The sequence below is a fragment of the Malaclemys terrapin genome, chromosome 9 (assembly GCF_027887155.1).
Source record: "Malaclemys terrapin pileata isolate rMalTer1 chromosome 9, rMalTer1.hap1, whole genome shotgun sequence".
NCBI lineage: Eukaryota > Metazoa > Chordata > Testudines > Emydidae > Malaclemys > Malaclemys terrapin.
The window spans coordinates 30,078,667-30,096,534 of record NC_071513.1 but is presented as its reverse complement, the minus strand read 5'-3'; the positions used below and the strand labels follow the sequence as shown (position 1 = coordinate 30,096,534).

The following is a 17,868-nucleotide window of genomic DNA, read 5'->3' as shown; positions in this document are numbered from 1 at the left end:
TCTGTGTTTTTGTATTTTGGGGAACTGTTTTTGAGAATTTTGAGGTTGGGAGATTTTTTTTTCTCTGTCAGTAAATAAATAAATACTGAGTATAAGAGTTATACAGCCCACAGAAAACAGCACTGCCCAGTAATGATTACATAGCCCATCTTTCTTCTCATTAGGAAATTTAAAATTTATGTCATACATCCTTTACAACTGCTTTGGGTTAAATTTTCCACGTCAGGCTTCCACCCGAGGATGAATGAGTAAATGAATTAGGTTAGGGGGGTGTAGAGGGTGGGAGAGAATTTCAGCTAAAATAGTTGAACCATTTCTGAGAATGAGATTAGGGAAAATATGATGTTTTCCCATGTTAAAAAATTCTTACAACAGTTTTGCTGAGAAGCAATATTGTCTCTGTGTGTATTGCCACAGAGGCAAAAGGAAGGATCTATAATCACTGGATCACACCCCCTTCCAGAACCTGGTATTGAACACAGTAGTCTTGAGTCTCTACAATCCTCCACCATCTGCAAACAGGGAGGGTGGGTTAAAGCAATCGGCGGGCAGGAGGGTGGGCGGGGGAAAGGAACAGGAGCAGTGGAAGAAAGGGACAGGAGTTGGATGGATAGGAGAGGGGACAGGGGCAGGAGAAGGATGGTAGCAGGAGAGGGGAAGGAACGGAGGAGAGATTGGATGGGGCAGAAGGAGATAGGGAGAGGTTAGGGGCAGAGCAGAATGGTCTTTAATCACTCGAGCACACTCCCCTACAGAAACTGGAATTGAACCAATTACCCCTGAGTCTAAACATTCTTTTGCTGTCTTGTAAAGAGCAGTGAAACCCACTGGTTTTTGTGTCTCCACCCTGCTCTAGTGGCAGGTCCACATATACGACACCAGACTTCTACTGCCACCAGTTACTATGTTGGCTCAAACAACAGAGGACTGTGCTGAGGATCTAAAGATCCCAGCCCTATTGATGTGGGGTCAATATGATTCCAGATGATGGCATTTTTGTTTTGTCGATATTTAAGTTTTTAAAAACATAGGAAATTACATGAAAACCCCTACATGAAAAGAACATTATGAAGGTTGTAAAGTAAAGCAATCAAAAGCTAGGAAATACCAGAATGAAGACTTTCCAAGCAATCTTCATTCTGACACTTTGTGTGTATGCATTATGATACAGTCTTTAATTACATGATCACAGTACCCTTCTGGCCATAAAAGTCATTAAGCAATTTCTGGATAAGCCGGCTCCTAGTTTACCCAGTGAGGTAGGAGGAAAAACAGTTTCACTGATGATATCTATACAGAATTTAGGACTAGATTTCCTCCCCCTGTTCTGGATTCTTTGTGCTGCGTAAGCAAATGAGCCAGAACCTGGCTGCAGCTGCCCGCTGAGAATTGCGGCTCGACTGGTGTAAATCCAGTGGAGCTAGATCCCACATCCAAACATCTACCCTAGTGTAAAGTATATGTCAGGGGTCTGCAGGCCACAATTCTGCTGTGCCAAAATCGCAGTTTGAGTATGTTGCTCTGGAGACCATAGCCAGCTGGAGTAAGTTAAGGCCCAAGGTTGCTCTAACTTACAGCAGGGCTAGCAGAGGAATAGCTGGAGCTTGACAAACAGGAACCTATAACTGGCTCCCTAATGGGATTCTTCCTAGTTCTCCTGTGCTCAGTGGAGCTTGGTGCAGAAAAGAACTGGATCCTTACAGTTAATTTCTGTAGCCTATCTGAGCGTGGGTTGTATAAATTGGGGGGCTGAAGGCCTATTCTGGTTTGGCGACACCACTGGAGCGTCCAGACCTCATTGCTGGATATAGGTGGAGGGCACTCTGCAACCCTGCAGGCCTGATTTCACCCATGGGAACAGCGGCGGCTCTATGTATTTTGATGCCCCAAGCATGGCAGTGAGGCAGCCTTCGGCGGCATGCCTGAGGGAGGTCCGCCGGTCCCGCGCCTTCGGCGTACCCACTGCCGAATTGCTGCCGAAGCCTCACGGCGACCGGCAGGCCGCTCCCCGCGGCTTGCCGCCCCAGGCACGCATTTGGTGCGCTGGTGTCTGGAGCCGCCCCTGCATAGGAACAATTAGGATGAAGACCCTGGTCTGGGTAAAAGGTTCAAAATCTTATCAGTAAGGTTCGGAAATCTTTAACACAGACCTTGAGTTGTATGCTCACTGAGTTGTGGCATTGAATGAGTGGCACTTGGCATCCATTTATATACTGTGAATGCTCAGCTCCTTTGCACCCAATATTATTTTAATGGACATGAAAAAGATTTAGCAATATTTTGAGCATTCTATTTAATATGTATTTTCAGCATAAACCTTAACGACTCCTTTATGTGTACTATATGCTGTGAATGCATATTAATAGTCATATGTATTTGCATATTATGGATCCATTGTATAATAAAAATCTGACTGAAAAGTACTTATAGCCTTGGTGTAGAACTGCTCCATAAAATTCAGAAGAAAAAAAGTTTTAGTTTATGTATAAAGGACCTATTCAACCATATGGTCTAGAGATCTGAAAATAATGTCAATGAATAGATTTTTAAAAAAATTACAGACACACCAAAACAGTATTGGATCACAGCATATTACTTCATTTATTTTGTACTCTTGTAACTTAACTGAACAGATAGTTCTGAAAATTTTTAGCCAAGTTTCAGTTGGAGCAAGTTTTTACAGCTGAGCTGTAAATCCCTGAAAGTAGGGATTTATAATGGGAGACACTGACAGACCCTTAACTATAGCAGCGTTAGCAGGTGCCACTGTAATCACATTAGATTATATTATAGATGGCAAAGAAGGCTTTGTGAGTCTGGCCATTGTGACTGCCTAATTTATAGTGTTCCTGTCAAGAAGAAATCAAATTTCATAGTTATGACATTTCTTTCTGGAGCACTAAATGTTAACTTTGCTGATCATGCATATTTTGGTAGGACAGCTTATTTCTAAATGGCAGATATGATATAAAAAGCATGATGACTTCATTCAAATCCCTTTTAAATCAGCCCATTCACAAACTAATAGGAAATGGGCTAAATGGTATTTTAGATGTCTAATAATGGAATTAGGTAAACAGTATCTTCAATTCAGTTTTACATTTTAAGTAGCCATATAATGTCATAATTATGATATATTTAAAAACATGGTCAGTTTTATTCATTCGTATTACATGGATTTAAAGAGTATCAAGCCGGTGTGATATAACAACAGAATAATGAATAATGACAAAAACAATACTTTGCTTGTATATAGTTAATTTAATCTGAGAATCCCATTGCACTTTACAGTCATTCAGGACCAGACTGTGGTGCACGAAGCAAGGACAGAACACAGGGAGTCTTTCATCTTCCCTTGAACACTTACACAAGGGGCAGCCACAGTCTTAGTCATTGTGCAGTCAGAACACAAAGGGGAGGAAGGCATCACTAAACACCCCCAAACAGACCGACACAGCAAAGGATGCATGCTGTATCCTGTGAAAGGCTGCGGCAGTGGCCACTCATTGCATATCTCCCTACGTCAGACAGGAGTAATTCTGGCTAGAATGCCTCCAGGACCTACTGCTGCTGCAGAGGTATTACACCCCCCCACCCCACTGGTGGTAAGGGAAGCTGTGGGCCAACTTCCCCTTCTATAAAATGGGGATAATATTGAGAGATTCCATTCAGGAAGTCAGTAGAAGAGCCAGGAATAAAAATCAGAACCCCCGATTGCCAAAATGGAAGCATTTAACACCTACTTTGTGCAAGTGAAAATGATTATACAAGAGGCAAAGCAACAGAGAATTAGGACCTAATAATCCTAACATTTAAAATAATATTTTCACACACACACACACACACACAAACCCAGAGACAGAAAATGGGAATATAATTACCCCATAATAGTGCTACAATTTCTAAACTTTTTTTTACATTTTTCAAAATTGCTAGAGAAACACACATGCTCAAATATTAAAACTGACAAAAAACCCTTTTTATTTTTTGTGCAAATAAAAAGGTGATAGAAGCCATTTTTCTGAAATTTTACAAAAAATGTCCACATTGTAGCTACCTGCTCTTCAATATAATCCATCAGTCTTGATCCTTCACACTCCCATTTCTAATCTCTTTCCTCTGAGAATTTAATCCATGACCGGACTTGCTCTTTCAAGGTGGTTACCAAATTTTCCTAATAGCCTACTTGCAAGAGTCTTTATCAAAAGTCTTCTGAACGTCTAAGTACATTTTATCCATCATTTAAAGAAGCAGGAGTCCTATCTCGTATTATAGTAATTAAAGTCCTTTTAATGATTTTCTAAACTTTTTCTCAGATACTGAAGTAAGGCTCACTGCACTAGAATTCCTAGGATCACCTGTAGCACTTTCCTTTAAAATCCATGTTAGTATCTGTTTTTAATAATATTACATACTTGAATCAGTAGCAGAGCTGCTTTTTCTTTATTTGCTTAGTGATTGTTGTTATCGATATTTATTGATACTGCAATAGCACCTAGAAACTCCCGCCAGGAACCCGGACCCAGTGTGCTAGCTGCTGTACAAACACATAGCTGTTCACTTATGTTCCCAAGGAATCAGTATAATGCCACTGGGAGTGTGTTTTTTATCCATAAATCATTGTTTTCTAAATCAAATATTGCACTCTTACCTTAATAACAGACGCCCCTGCTCTGGAAAGAGGACTATGCATCTGGGCTGCAGCAGCCATGTTAGCAATAGTATTGAGGTGGTTCATCTGGTTCATTGCCATTGCAACTGAAGCAGGAGGTAGGCTGACTGGGAGGAGAGGATGGGGCATCATCATAAATGGCAGCTCTATCCCTAAAAGAGATGGTGGGCATGATGGTTTGTTAGTCTTTCATTTCATAATCCAACACTTTAGCTCAAGAGCGTAGCTATCATACTACAGAAAGAGTAATTAGTCTAGGTTGTCGTTATTATGAGTTTGAAATTTATATAACTAATACGACATTGCCATTTAAAATAATTAAGAAGTCAGAGAGAATGCCTCATGCTAATGGTATTTGCATTCCATAAGAGGACTATATGTACTGCATTAATGAAAGACAAATCTAGCTGTAAACAAACAGGCAATATTAACAAAACAGGTATGCCACAATCTGCAAGCTCAATGACCCCTTTAATCAGCAATGTAAAAATCCATGGGACATGCAGAAATTCTTACAATTATATTAAAATAGATCAAGGGGTAAGTTAATTAATATACCATATATACTCGTTCATTAGCCCATTCATTTATAAGCCGACCCCCCAAGATGGTTAGGTAAAAATACCAAAAAATGTATGACCCTTTCATAAGCCGACCCTATATTTCAGGGGTTGGCGAACTTTGGCTCCTGGCCCATTAGGGTAAGCTGCTGGCAGGCCTGCATGTTTTGTTTACCTGGAGCGTTCACAGGCACGGAGCCCCTCAGCTCCCAGTGTCCACGGTTTGCCGTTCCCAGCCAATGGGAGTGGCGAACCATGGCCACGGGGAGCTGAGGGGCTCCATGCCTGCAGACGCTCCGGGTAAACAAAATGACAATGTATTAGATATTCAATCCAATGGTTTCATAGAGTTTAAAATCATCACATTTTGGTGTAGACCCGTTTATAAGCCAACCCTTGCTCTTTGATGCATCACTTTTTTACCAAAAATATTCAGCTTATGAACGAATATATACAGTAGTCTATTCTGTCATCAGTGTATACACTTAACTCCCATTAACATTATTGAGTATCACATATATGCAGCAATTTGAGACCAGATTTTGATGTGTTATTGAATACGATTAGACCAGTAAGGACTGAATACAAGATGGTAGCTAAGTTTGTGAATAGAGATGTGTAGTGTTCCAGTTTAAGACAAAAAATATTTCCACATAAGGCAAGGGACCTAATTCTCATTTACACTGAAGCCATTTCACACTGCTATGCTAAAGGGGCCTGGAAAAGGAGTGAATTACATGTACGTCCACATTAAAGCTCTTTGACACTGCCAGAATGGTGTAAAGTGGTCCTGGTGTAAATGAGAATCAGATTCCAATACCATATGTTCCCTTAACACAGTGGTTCTCAAACTATTGTACTGGTGACCCCGTCACATAGCAAGCCTGTGAGTGTGACCCCGCCCCTTATAAATTAAAAACACTTGTTTATATATTTAACAGAATTATAAATGCTGGAGGCAAAGTGGGGTTTGGGGTGGAGGCTGACAGCTCGCAACCCCCCATGTAAAACCTCACGACCCCTGGAGGGGTCCCGAACCCCAGTTTGAGAACCCCTGCCTTAACATGTATATATACTGCATCACTTGTCTTACAATAGATCGTATAGTTTTCAGTGATGATCACAACACTTAGGTGGCACAAACCGACTAAACTACTGAGAAACCTTTTTAACTGCTCTGACTTTGAGTAACACCTAATTCTTAAGACTTCTCAGGAGAGACTTCCTGATCCCATTTACCTACGAGTATTACCTGATTTTCTCAACACAAACAGGACCAAATTCTGCCACTATACAGAGTCAAAATGGCTCAATAATTTCTGCAAAGGGAATTTAGGCAGATTAGAAATGATCATCACTAACCTCTGGCAAAATATGAAAATAACATAATTGTATAGCCTGTCATAATTGTAAACTACGTGCCTATTTATTGTAGATATTTCTCTGAGTTTATTACCGTACTTCTACCTTAATCATTATCATATTACAAGGTAAATCATTGTTTTCCTATCTTATATTCCTACAGTCAGAGTACCATGAGCTGATCTTGCTTACGTAATTTCTTTCATTCAAAACACAATTTTTTGGTCCACCAGACACCAGAAACACCCACATAAACCACCATCTGCCCACAAAGGGCAGAATCATCTGAAAACTGAACACCCTTACTACCCCTGGTCAGCCATCAGCCAAACACTATTATATCCATTCACTGCGGTGTGTTATGCTTCACATTACTTTGTTTATGAGATGGTCCATGTCATTGTTAATAAAGATAGTAACAAGACAAAGTCCATGGACATCTCCATTTACTTCAAACCATACTGACAATCCCTTCAGTGCTTATATACATAAGCTTTTGTTCCCTTGTATATCTCCCGTAGCAGCCTAATAATCTTTCCTCATACTCCATAGAGTTCCAAAACTCCCAGACACCATCTGTCCACTTTGAGTTGTATGTCTACTTAAAGTCCAATTGACATGCAAACTAAATGCAAACTACAAACAGAATATAACAGCACATCACCAGTTTTAAGACACAATCCATCAAGCATTTCTGAGGACTATAAAGGAAATACATCTTACACTTGCAAATCATCAGACATAATGTCTGATATTCAATAAACCTCTTAATAGCCTTTAGACAACTACTTAGAATGAAAAATACTGAATAATATCTGTAAAGATTACCAAAACAGGGAAGACCACAGTTGCCTCATATGTAAAACACGTGCAGATACTGAATTATGTAAGTGCATATTCCACAGATAAGGAACATAAAATTAAAGAATCATCTATAGCACGTAAGAGTCCTGCAGTCTGCTCCATTTAATCAGATGACAGACCCTAACTGTGCGTGAAAGGGGACAAGCACCAATAATAAGAAACATTTAAATGGTCTAGGCTTCTCCACCAAATTCAGTGACACTACATAGATAGCGATCAAGGTATCTGGTCCTAAAAATAAGGTATTTCTGATGAATAAGACATTTCATACACTTGTGAAAAGTAAGTCCTTGAAATCAATTTGTAAAACTCTCAGAACAAAGATACATACATGAACAATGAGGATTTTTCAAACTTTAGCAGTGTTTCCATTCCTTCATCCCACTGTAATCTTTTATCCAATTATCATGTCCCACCTCTTCCTTTAACACTGATTCTATTTTCATTTTGGTCTGAACAATAAATTCTTTATTTACAAAAGACTACAAAAACAAAAACTGGATAATAAATTCTTTATTTACAAAACACTACAAAAACTTTGGGGCCAAATTTTTTGCTGGAGTAACTCCATCGACCTCAGTTAAATTACAGAAGTAGAGAACTTGACTTTTTTAGACTCCAAGATTTGGAGAGGATTTTTACAGTACCTAATCCAGGAAACAGGAGAGATCTTAGAAAAAGAGCAAAATTCACCACCACCATTTGGGTACATATTTACCAAAATGAATGCTAGTTACCTTTATATAAATGCCTTCATATAGAAAACTTGCTACTGTTTGTGATGCAGAACTCATTAAGTTTCAGGAAAACTTTTATTGATTTGAAAACAATGAAACTAGGATATATAAAAAAGTATATTGATTGTATGAAATAACACAAGCTTTATTTTTTAAGGAGTTAGAGTTAGCAATAAAAGAAAGCCATTCAATTCATTAGTAAAACTATTATGATAGTGTGTCTAAACAGTGAATTAATCTTGAAGTGATATTTATAGCTTGGTCGTTCATTTCACAGTCCGATATACCTACATTAATGTTAAATCAAATCATTAGCTGCACTGTGACATAGTATAAATGCAAAAGACTTAGTTAGGCAGGCCTAATGTCAAACCTCACTAACTGGGGTGTGTAAATGGTAAGTATGGGAGTGGTGCAGGGAGAAGGAACTCAGGCACCTGCTGATTACTCCTCCCGCTCTGAGGGGTAGCATGTGATGGGTCTAACAGTGTGTGCTCTGACTTGTCCCAGCCATTCCTGCTATCACTGGATGACTGGGGTTATGACAGACTGACTGACTGGCACCCTCCTTGAAGAGGTAGGGAGAGGAAAGAATTGTTTCTACCCACTGCTGGCTCGCTGACGTTTTGCCTTTGGTCTAGTCCCACTCATTCCCACCTTTATATGATATGCTGGATCTTGTAGGATGCTGTGGACTATGCTTATTGCCAAAATTATATTTGGTGTCTGGAAGAGATTTTTCCCCTTTGGCAAAACTGGCAAATTACTGTGTGGGTTTTTTCACCTTCCAACCAGCATCCTGGAGCTCTGTTTTAGGGATTTACATTACATCTGTCCCAAGTTTGATATAGGCTGGGCAATATCCATCATCCTCAGGTTTGTAAAAAACAGGGCTATTCTGCAATGGAATGGCTCTGCCAGTTAGTTCGGGGAATAGCTCCTCATTGGTTAATAGTTTAATCAAGTTACAGCCTCTGCATTTACCGACACGTGTGTGTGAGTGTGTGTGTGTGCGCGCGCTAAATTCTTCCAGCACATTATGTTATCACATGCTATTTATTAGTTACCAACTTCTTGTATATCTTTCCTTCTTTACAGACAAACAGTATAAGACTGAAGGTGTCTGTATCTTAGAATGTCTTCTTACTATTTATAAGGACAGTAAACGTACTGTTGGTGAGCAAGTGATTTTGCTGGAGAGGACTGAGGGGATGTGCACTCCCAAGGCTGGATTGCCCTGATAGCGTGGCGTGACCAACACCATGCTGTGATCCTGTTGTAATAGGAGACTGAAGTTTCTCTTTATCCCAGGAGGATTCACTCCCACCTGCAAAACAGTGTACAAAGATATTGTAAATACCATATTTTTCCCTTGAAGAGATTTTGCTAGCTTTACTGCACACTTTTTATTATCCTAAATTACTCAATTTTTGTTTTGGAATACGTCATAGTTTATTGATTACTCAGCACCAAAAGACCTGTAGGTGCTGCACCTGAAATAAATGAATAATTTAATAATCATAAACCAGGCCAAATAACCTAACTAGAACACCGTGTACCCCTTCTGGAAACAGAGAAAGCTAGATGTTTAAGGAGAAAATGACCCAAACAGGAAGGACTCACAATTAGTTGTGATAACAACTAAACAGGGACTCTTCTTTTGTAATCGACACACAGGACCTCACCATTGACAATCCCAGTGGGAGTTTTTTTCAAGGAGTGGCTAAATAATAAAATAATAAAAATTAATAATACCAGCTAGCACTAATATAGCAATAGATGGGGAAACATGTGCAGAGAATTTAAATGATTTGCCTTGGGCCACCGAATGGGTCAATTTTAGCATCAGGATTAGAATTTAGTAGCTCCTGGATTCCAGTCCTGTGCACAGAGCACCAGACCAGGCTCCTCTTAAATGCTAAATTCTGAATATAATTGAGAGATTCAAAGACTGAGCTTGTAGATAGTCAGCTTTGAGGCATTCATATGTATCATTCGGATGTAATTTTTGTTCACCGCAATTGATGTCTAAGAGAGAAAGCAAAGTATGTCATATTAAACAGTGTAATACTAATCTGTTTGTTTTTCTGGAGAGATCTTATTTTGTATTGGTTTCATGGCAATCCCTGTGTCAGACAGTTATGCACGTGAATAATCACATGCTCCTCTTATTAAAGCACAGTAAGGTAGAGTGTGGTAAGAATTTTGCAATGAGGCTGGTCCACAAAATAAAGCCTTTAAACAACTATTTGTAAAAGTTGAACATTTCAGGAACACAAAAAGGCCATAATGTTAACTTAGGTACATTCGTTTTCCTTCCATCATGGATGTTTTAGATTAGATTAAAGAATGATAAGAAACTGTGTATCTGCAGTATTGATATTGTCTAGAATTTATTAACTTGAATTGCAATTAGAATCAGTAACACACTGTTGTGATGCAATGGATAGAGACAGCAGGCAAAAAAAAATGTATTTTAATTGAAGATGAAAGTAACCACATAGAAACATTCAACATTGTTTATGGTAACACTCAGCTAATAAACATGATTAATACTACCAAATGTAAAAGACTGAAAGATCAATGATTGTGCAAAATGGGAATCACTCCATCATTTTAATACCATGTCCAAGCCATGAATTACCTTACCATTACAGATTTGTAATTTGTAAAATGATGAGCAATACATTGACAAAGAAAGATACATTTATACAGCACTAAATTATACCATATGATGTAATATAATATGGCATAATTACAGCAGTGCTCAGTAGCCCTGCCACTGTTAAGGTGGCTGTTTCAAATCACGCTGAACTGAAACTTCAGTTATTCACAGCATTAACATTTGATAAAATATTCCTCGAGTTAAACAAGTGAGGAAAAATGATTTTCTAAGAACACTTTTTAAGAACTGATTTGCTAAATGATTTCTACCATTTCCAGATGTTTTTTCAATATTTTAGTCTAATGTTTAATATTTTTTTTAAAAAGCATTATTGTTCAAAGTACAGCTTGTATGTACTTAAGTGACCTAAACTTTCACTGGTTTCAGAGTAGCAGCCGTGTTAGTCTGTATCCGCAAAAAGAAGAACAGGAGTACTTGTGGCACCTTAGAGACTAACAAATAAATAAATAATAAAATTGTTAGTCTCTAAGGTGCCACAAGTACTCCTGTTCTTCTTTTTGCTAAACTTTCACTGGCACTTAAATATTTAAAAGTAGATTTTCAAAATTATGTAAAGAATGTATACACATCCATGTTTGTGAGGTATTAATTTATCAAGTAGAAATATCTCAACAGTCCTTGGACCATAAACTTTTATTTTACAAAGCAGAAGGTCCAATCCTGCAAATGTTTACAAACAAGCTTGACGTTACACATGATTAACCCCACTATAACATTAAGTGTTTGTTGTTCAGGACCCCAGACATTTTCATGTCTTTTTCCTTGTGAAGTCAGAGTCATGAACTTCAATGGAGCTCTGCCCATTTTAACTGACTGAGGATCTGGCCCACTACCTTCAAAATGTAAACTGATTGCTAAGGAAGTTTGTCATAGTGATTTTTCAAAAATGAGGGGAAAAAATCACAGTCCTTGCCTGAAAGCACACCCTTACCAGCTGTGCTCTCTTCCCTAGTGGCCTACCAGTGGCCAGAGCTCCAAACTCAATTACCTACTCCTAACAGTTTATCCTTCCTTCAATACCACACCATGGGCCCAAGTTCTAATACGATATCCCCTTTCTCTCCCCCCCACCCCGACACATTCTATTCAGGTATCTGCTCTTGTATTCAGTAGCAGTACCACTGCAAGTCTCCTCCACCCACACCCACTCTCCCTTGAGAAAAAAAGTCCGGCTCACAGGGAAGTCTAATGAAACAATCAAAGTTGAATGCTAAGTGAAATTTAATTATAGGGTCTGAAATTTACATAGATATCACCACACCCTGCTGTGGTAAAGACTGACAGACACAGTTTCCATAATTAAGTTACATGGTGAGTAATTCATTGAAAGAGAAAACTATTATGAATAATAACACCTAGCTCTTACATAGCATTTTTCATCAGTAACTCGCAAAGCACTTTGCAAACGAGGTGAGTATCATTATCCCCATTTTACAGATGGTGATACTGAGGCACTGAGCACTGAAATGACTTGCCAAGGTTATCTGCAGCCCAGTGGCATAGCTGGAACTAGAACTCAGGTCTCCTTTTCCAGAAAACCTTTTCCCTGACACTACACGCACTATGTTGCAGAACTTGTTAATGGAATTGTCACTGAGCAGTTAAGGACACGAATCTTAAAAGATGGCTTTTATCCTTGCCTGAAAATAATTCTCTCTTTCTTCATGTGCTTGATACAATATGAAAAATTTAAGTGTAAATTTAATAATAGGCAAAAGCCTCAAGACACAGTATAAATGCATTCCAATCTCTACTTTCTATATCGTTCTTAGGAGCTAATTGTATAAAGACAGCAATGAAGTAATTTTGACTTCACTAATAAAGCAAAGAGCTCATTTTATAAGTTAAATATGCATAGTGCAAAGGATCCAAATCTCATACTCTTCTAATTTCAGACACTTCTTCAAAATTCCAGAGAAATATTTGTGCATACACACACACACACACACACACACTTTCACACCAAATGCTAAAAGCATAATGTAATGTACAATTATTGTCTGTTTAAGAATAGAATTGTGAGCCCATCACATCAACAGTATACATATTCTCAAATTGTTTTATTATCATAATTAGAGGTCAGTACCTACAGCAACTAAATCAGTTGTAAAATTTGAAAATCAGATCCAGATACAATTTTTCATTAGAAAAACTGTATCTGGATGTTAGAATGTTAATTGTTCCCATATTTTGTGCAGAGAGAATATGCATCATCAATACAGCAAATGTAATCATAAAACAAACACATGATATTAAATCCTGCATTGGGATACAATAGTTTATAGGGCCATAACTGAAAGCAAAATTAGGCCTGTGGTCTTCATCATGTGAAAGGTGCACCATATGGTAAAAGGCGAATCGGTCCCTCCCATACTTGGTGGAGTAGGTATATTTAAACAGGCTAGATATATCTGTCTTTTGCTCAATCCAAAAAGTGTAGCCTTTGGAAAAACACAACATATTTTCTGTCATAATTAAGCTGTTGAAGACCCACATTCTTTACTAAATAGCGGTTGTGGAGTGTAAATTAAGACAATGATCCATGCCTGGATGCATGCCAAATAACGTCTCCACGATAGATGCTGAACAGGAGAGAAGGGGGAAAAAAGAATGAGAGACAAGAAAACCAACAGGCAGTATCATTTAGGGAAATGAGGCAAAAGTCTCTTACAATAAAACAGTGATGTGAGCTGTCTTACGGGTTATATACAAAGGAATGTAATTTATTATTCATTTTTAGGAAGAAAAGATTTCATATTTCCGTATAAAAGTTACGAAAAATGAAGCAGATTCTTAAGTGTCATAAAATTATTATTAGGTCCTTTTTAAGTACACCTCAACCCCAATATAACACTGTCCTCGGGAGCCAAAAAATCTTACTACGTTATAGATGAAACCATGTTATATCGAACTTGCTTTGATCTGCCGGAGTGCACATCCCCCCCCGGAGCACTGCTTTATCGCGTTATATCCGAATTTGTGTTATATCGGGGTAGAGGTGTATATTTATTTGTCAAAATGCATTTCTAAACATTACGAATAAGTAAAGAGCTTCACATTTAAAATTGTCACTCCTGCACATACAACCTCCCTCCCCGCCCCAAGCAAAAGAAAACATCTGAAGGTAACTTTTTCCTATTTTGCTTCCATTCTTGTTGATCTTGACTAGGACCAGACTCTCTCAGTCCCTTACTCAGGTGCTCAAAAGGGGAGGAAAGACCCCATCTTGCACAGTCTATGATGCCAAGGGCCTATTACAGATGCAGTCCTCCGTTCAGGTGGGACCACAGGGACTGCTCCCTCAATACACATGGTGACCACAAAAGGGACAGAGAGACTGTAGGGTCAGGTCCTGTCTACCTGCCTCCACATCAGCCTGCAGTGCAGAGTGTGTTGGTTGCAGTGGAGGAGGGTAAAACAGGGTATAGCCTACAGAGTGCCCCTGTGCCCCGATCACTCGTGGGGGGGGGAGGGAGAAGAGGTCACTATCCTGTCCTGGCCTCCCCCTGGAGTGGCGTTGTTGCACATTACCCCTATCACTAATGCTATGTTTCAGCATACACACAGAAAAATTAGATAAAAATCTAAGTACTCCTGCTGGAAGATTGCAACGTGATACTACTTTATTTCTGAGAATTCAGAGCAATAACACACAAAAACCAAAACCAGAGAGAGAGAAAGCAAGCAAGCAGGCAGACAGCTCCCTAAAACTGAGAGGCACAACTCACTCCACCCTGGCTAACTGCAGACTACCTGCTGCATGCTTTTGCTACACAGCCCTCTAGCTGTCAAGAAGGTTCCAGAAAGAGTCCCCTCCCCTCCCCTCAGCCCTGGGTGCTTAAAGTGATCACTCACAATTGCAACACAGTCCTTAATACACCACTATTACTACCTCAAGCTATCAGCTAAATACCAAAATTTGGCCCGAACACAGAGGCCCTTTTTATTGTGTGCCTACTATATAGCACCTATAGGAGATTCTAAGTCTGAAAAATGAAAATATAGTAGCTAAGATATAAATGTAAGCCTAGGTGTGGGAAAGCACTGGTACACGCTACAATAAGTAAAGCCCAGGAGCTAAATGGATTTAATGAGAAAAATCTTATTTATTAATTAAAACTAAGTATTTATCATAGGCTTAACAGAAGAGTGTTTGACATAACTCATATATCAACCCAGGAATTAGACTGACATGTTCAAGTAAGCAAAGGTAAAACTAAAATAGCAAGTCCCAGTACAGTCACTTCTAAATTAAATGCTGTGAGATGTAAGTATTCCCCTAGTACTTCTTTACGGCACAGTGGCTAAAGTCTGTGCGTTGCTGTTATTGAGTTCCTAAGATTAGTTCAGATGCACAGGGAATTAAATTGCAGGTAACAGAAGAAAACATGTGAAGTCAATCTAAGCAATACACACACATTTTCATTAGATGATGTACTGTGTATTTACAGTTTTGTGATAAGCTTGCAAATGTGGGTATTCACAATTGATGAGAGTTATGTAACTGAAGGGCCTCTGTTTAGGTTTCATCTACCTACAGAATGAAAAGGACGTTTTCCTTCCATTGCTTTCTCGTTCCAGATGAAACATGTCTTCATTCCTCTGTAGATGCTGCTGCTCACATATTTTTTATTTTTCATAATTATAACATCACTTCTAAAGTTGAATTTAAAAAGTCAAGCTCCATCTAATATACTTTGCTTCTGAAACCAGAATCTAAGAACTTTTTTGATGAACATATCTTTGTGAAGATTAAATTACCTTCTTAGTTTTATGTGTTGAAAGATTTTCAAAAAATAATCTAAGTTCAGTTCAGTGACAGTACCTTCTTATTTGGATTTGAGTTCAAGCTATCAGCCTCAAAACTGTGTGCTCGGCCTAAATGAAATTCACACTCTCAGAGGTATCTTTGAATTGAACAATCACACTTTTTCAATGTATGTCTGTCATTTTATTTTTTGTTGTTATATATTTCAGAAAAATATAACTCAAATTTTGAAAATTTCTTTCATGCCCAGATTTAATGAAAAGCATTTTTAAACACACATTTTTCATGTTATTAAGTATACTTTCAGTACACTCCTGAAAGTATATATATGTTGTTGTTTCAGCACTGTTAATCCAGAACACCTATCACCAATGGCCTGATTTGCAACGTTGCTGATTACCCACAATTCCTAGAGACTTCCTTGGGATTTGTGGATGCTTAGCACTATGAAAATGAAGTTAGAAATTCTGCCCTTGGATGCTTATGTGCAGTGTCCATTGACACCAACAGGTATGTGAGAGCAGAATTTGCCCCAAATAATGTAAGTATACTTTTTTTTTTTCAAAATCTGGTAAAACTCTAAATCATGTGACCTAAACATACACACATTAAGTTCATGAGGTAGTTTTCATACGTTAAGGAAATATCAATTTAGCCTTAAAATAACATATACAGTATTTTAAAGCCTAATCAGTAGATTTTAACAGATGTCTAAAATATTGGAACACAGCACTCTGGTGTTAGGTTCTAAGTGCAGCACTGGTGTCCAGTGCTCATGGCTAGTTACTCCACCGAACAAGTAAGCTGTGGCATTTTGCACTAGTTGCAGCTAGATGGATGTAAGGTGTAACTCCATGTAGTGCATAATGCAGTAGTCCAGACTAAAATAAGCAAAGGCAGGAATCATGGAAGTAAGGTCTGCATCTGTGAGGAAGGTTCACGACATTCAGACAAAAATGGAAAAAGTAGCACAGCTGATTGCTACTATTTGATCATCTGAAAGCATCTGGGACTCTAACCAAAGTACTGAGTTTCAAACTTTGGTTATAAAGAATGGATGAACATCCTAATTTAGGAGAGCTGATGTAAACTCATCCACTTACTTTCCTTAGCCCACCATAATCACCTCAGTGTTCTCAGATGTCCCATCTCACCTAGATACTGGGAAAGACAATCACAGTCTCTGGGCTGTGCATAAAACTGAGTGTATAAAGCTGAGTACCATCAGCATACTGAAAACACTTCAGCTTGTATCTCCTCACTAACTCTCCAGACAGCCTCATAAACATACTATATTAGTGGGATAACAGCAGAGACCTGAAGTACCTCACAGCAGGAGACTCAGGTTAGAAAAATAATTGTTCAACAATACCCTGTGAAAGCTCTGATCTCTCAGTGAGAAAAGAACAATACCACCAAAGAGACCAGGGACCGTAAATGTGATAACTGCACTTAACAATCTCAATGGTATTAAAAGACAGCACAGAGCTCTAATAGTATCAGCACATAGGTATGATTTTCATCCATCAACAGGAGATCATCTGCCAATGTGACAAATGTAGGTTCTGTGCCGCATCCAGGTCAGAACACTAATTGCCAATGCTCAAAGAAGGCTGAGGCATCAGCATATTGTGAGAGTCATCTCATCATAACCTTTTCCATAATATCCTGACTAAAAATGGAAAATACATATCAGTCAATAGCTGGAAAGATTTGCTGGTCAATATCTGGTTAGTCAGCATCAAGATATGGCTTTTTAAGAAGCGGCAAAACACACAGTAACTCCTCACTTGTAGTTATGTTCCTGAAAAATGCGACTTTACGTGAAACCATGTTAAGTGAATCCAATTTCCCCATAAGAATGAATGTAAATGGGGAGGGTTAGGTTCCAGGTACATTTTTTTTTGCCATACAGTATAGTACAGTATATGTGCCCCCACCTTACCCCACACAGACACAACCCACTGGCACTGGAGATAATGAGGCAGGCAAGGAGGCTGAAGGTGCTGTAGGCTAGGAGAAGCACATTGCGCAGCAGCAGCTTCCCCTACTCTGCAAGCACCAGGGGCGGGGGGGGGCTCAACCCTCTGCCCGCCCATGCCACCCCTTCCCCCAAGCCCCCACCCTTAACCCGCCTCTTCTGTCCCCTACTCCTTCCCCTTTACTCCGCATGCCATGTCCTTGCTTCTCCCCCCTCCCTCTCCTTTCTCCTGTCCGCA

The 17,868-nt window shown here is 39.0% G+C and overlaps 1 protein-coding gene across 5 annotated transcripts in view; it reads right to left on the bottom strand.

Annotated features, from left to right (window-relative positions):
* DACH2 (dachshund family transcription factor 2) overlaps positions 1-17,868 on the bottom strand; it is a 487,625-nt gene that overhangs the window by 88,860 nt on the left and 380,897 nt on the right. For 2 of the 5 annotated variants that reach the window (XM_054038771.1, XM_054038773.1), the window contains 2 exons: positions 9,343-9,522; positions 4,652-4,824 (listed from right to left, as the gene is read on the bottom strand). In XM_054038771.1, the coding sequence (XP_053894746.1) occupies positions 4,652-4,824; positions 9,343-9,522 (353 nt within the window). The remainder of the gene's footprint in view (positions 1-4,651; positions 4,825-9,342; positions 9,523-17,868) is intronic. The other 3 variants (XM_054038772.1, XM_054038775.1, XM_054038776.1) reach the window with 2 other exon arrangements.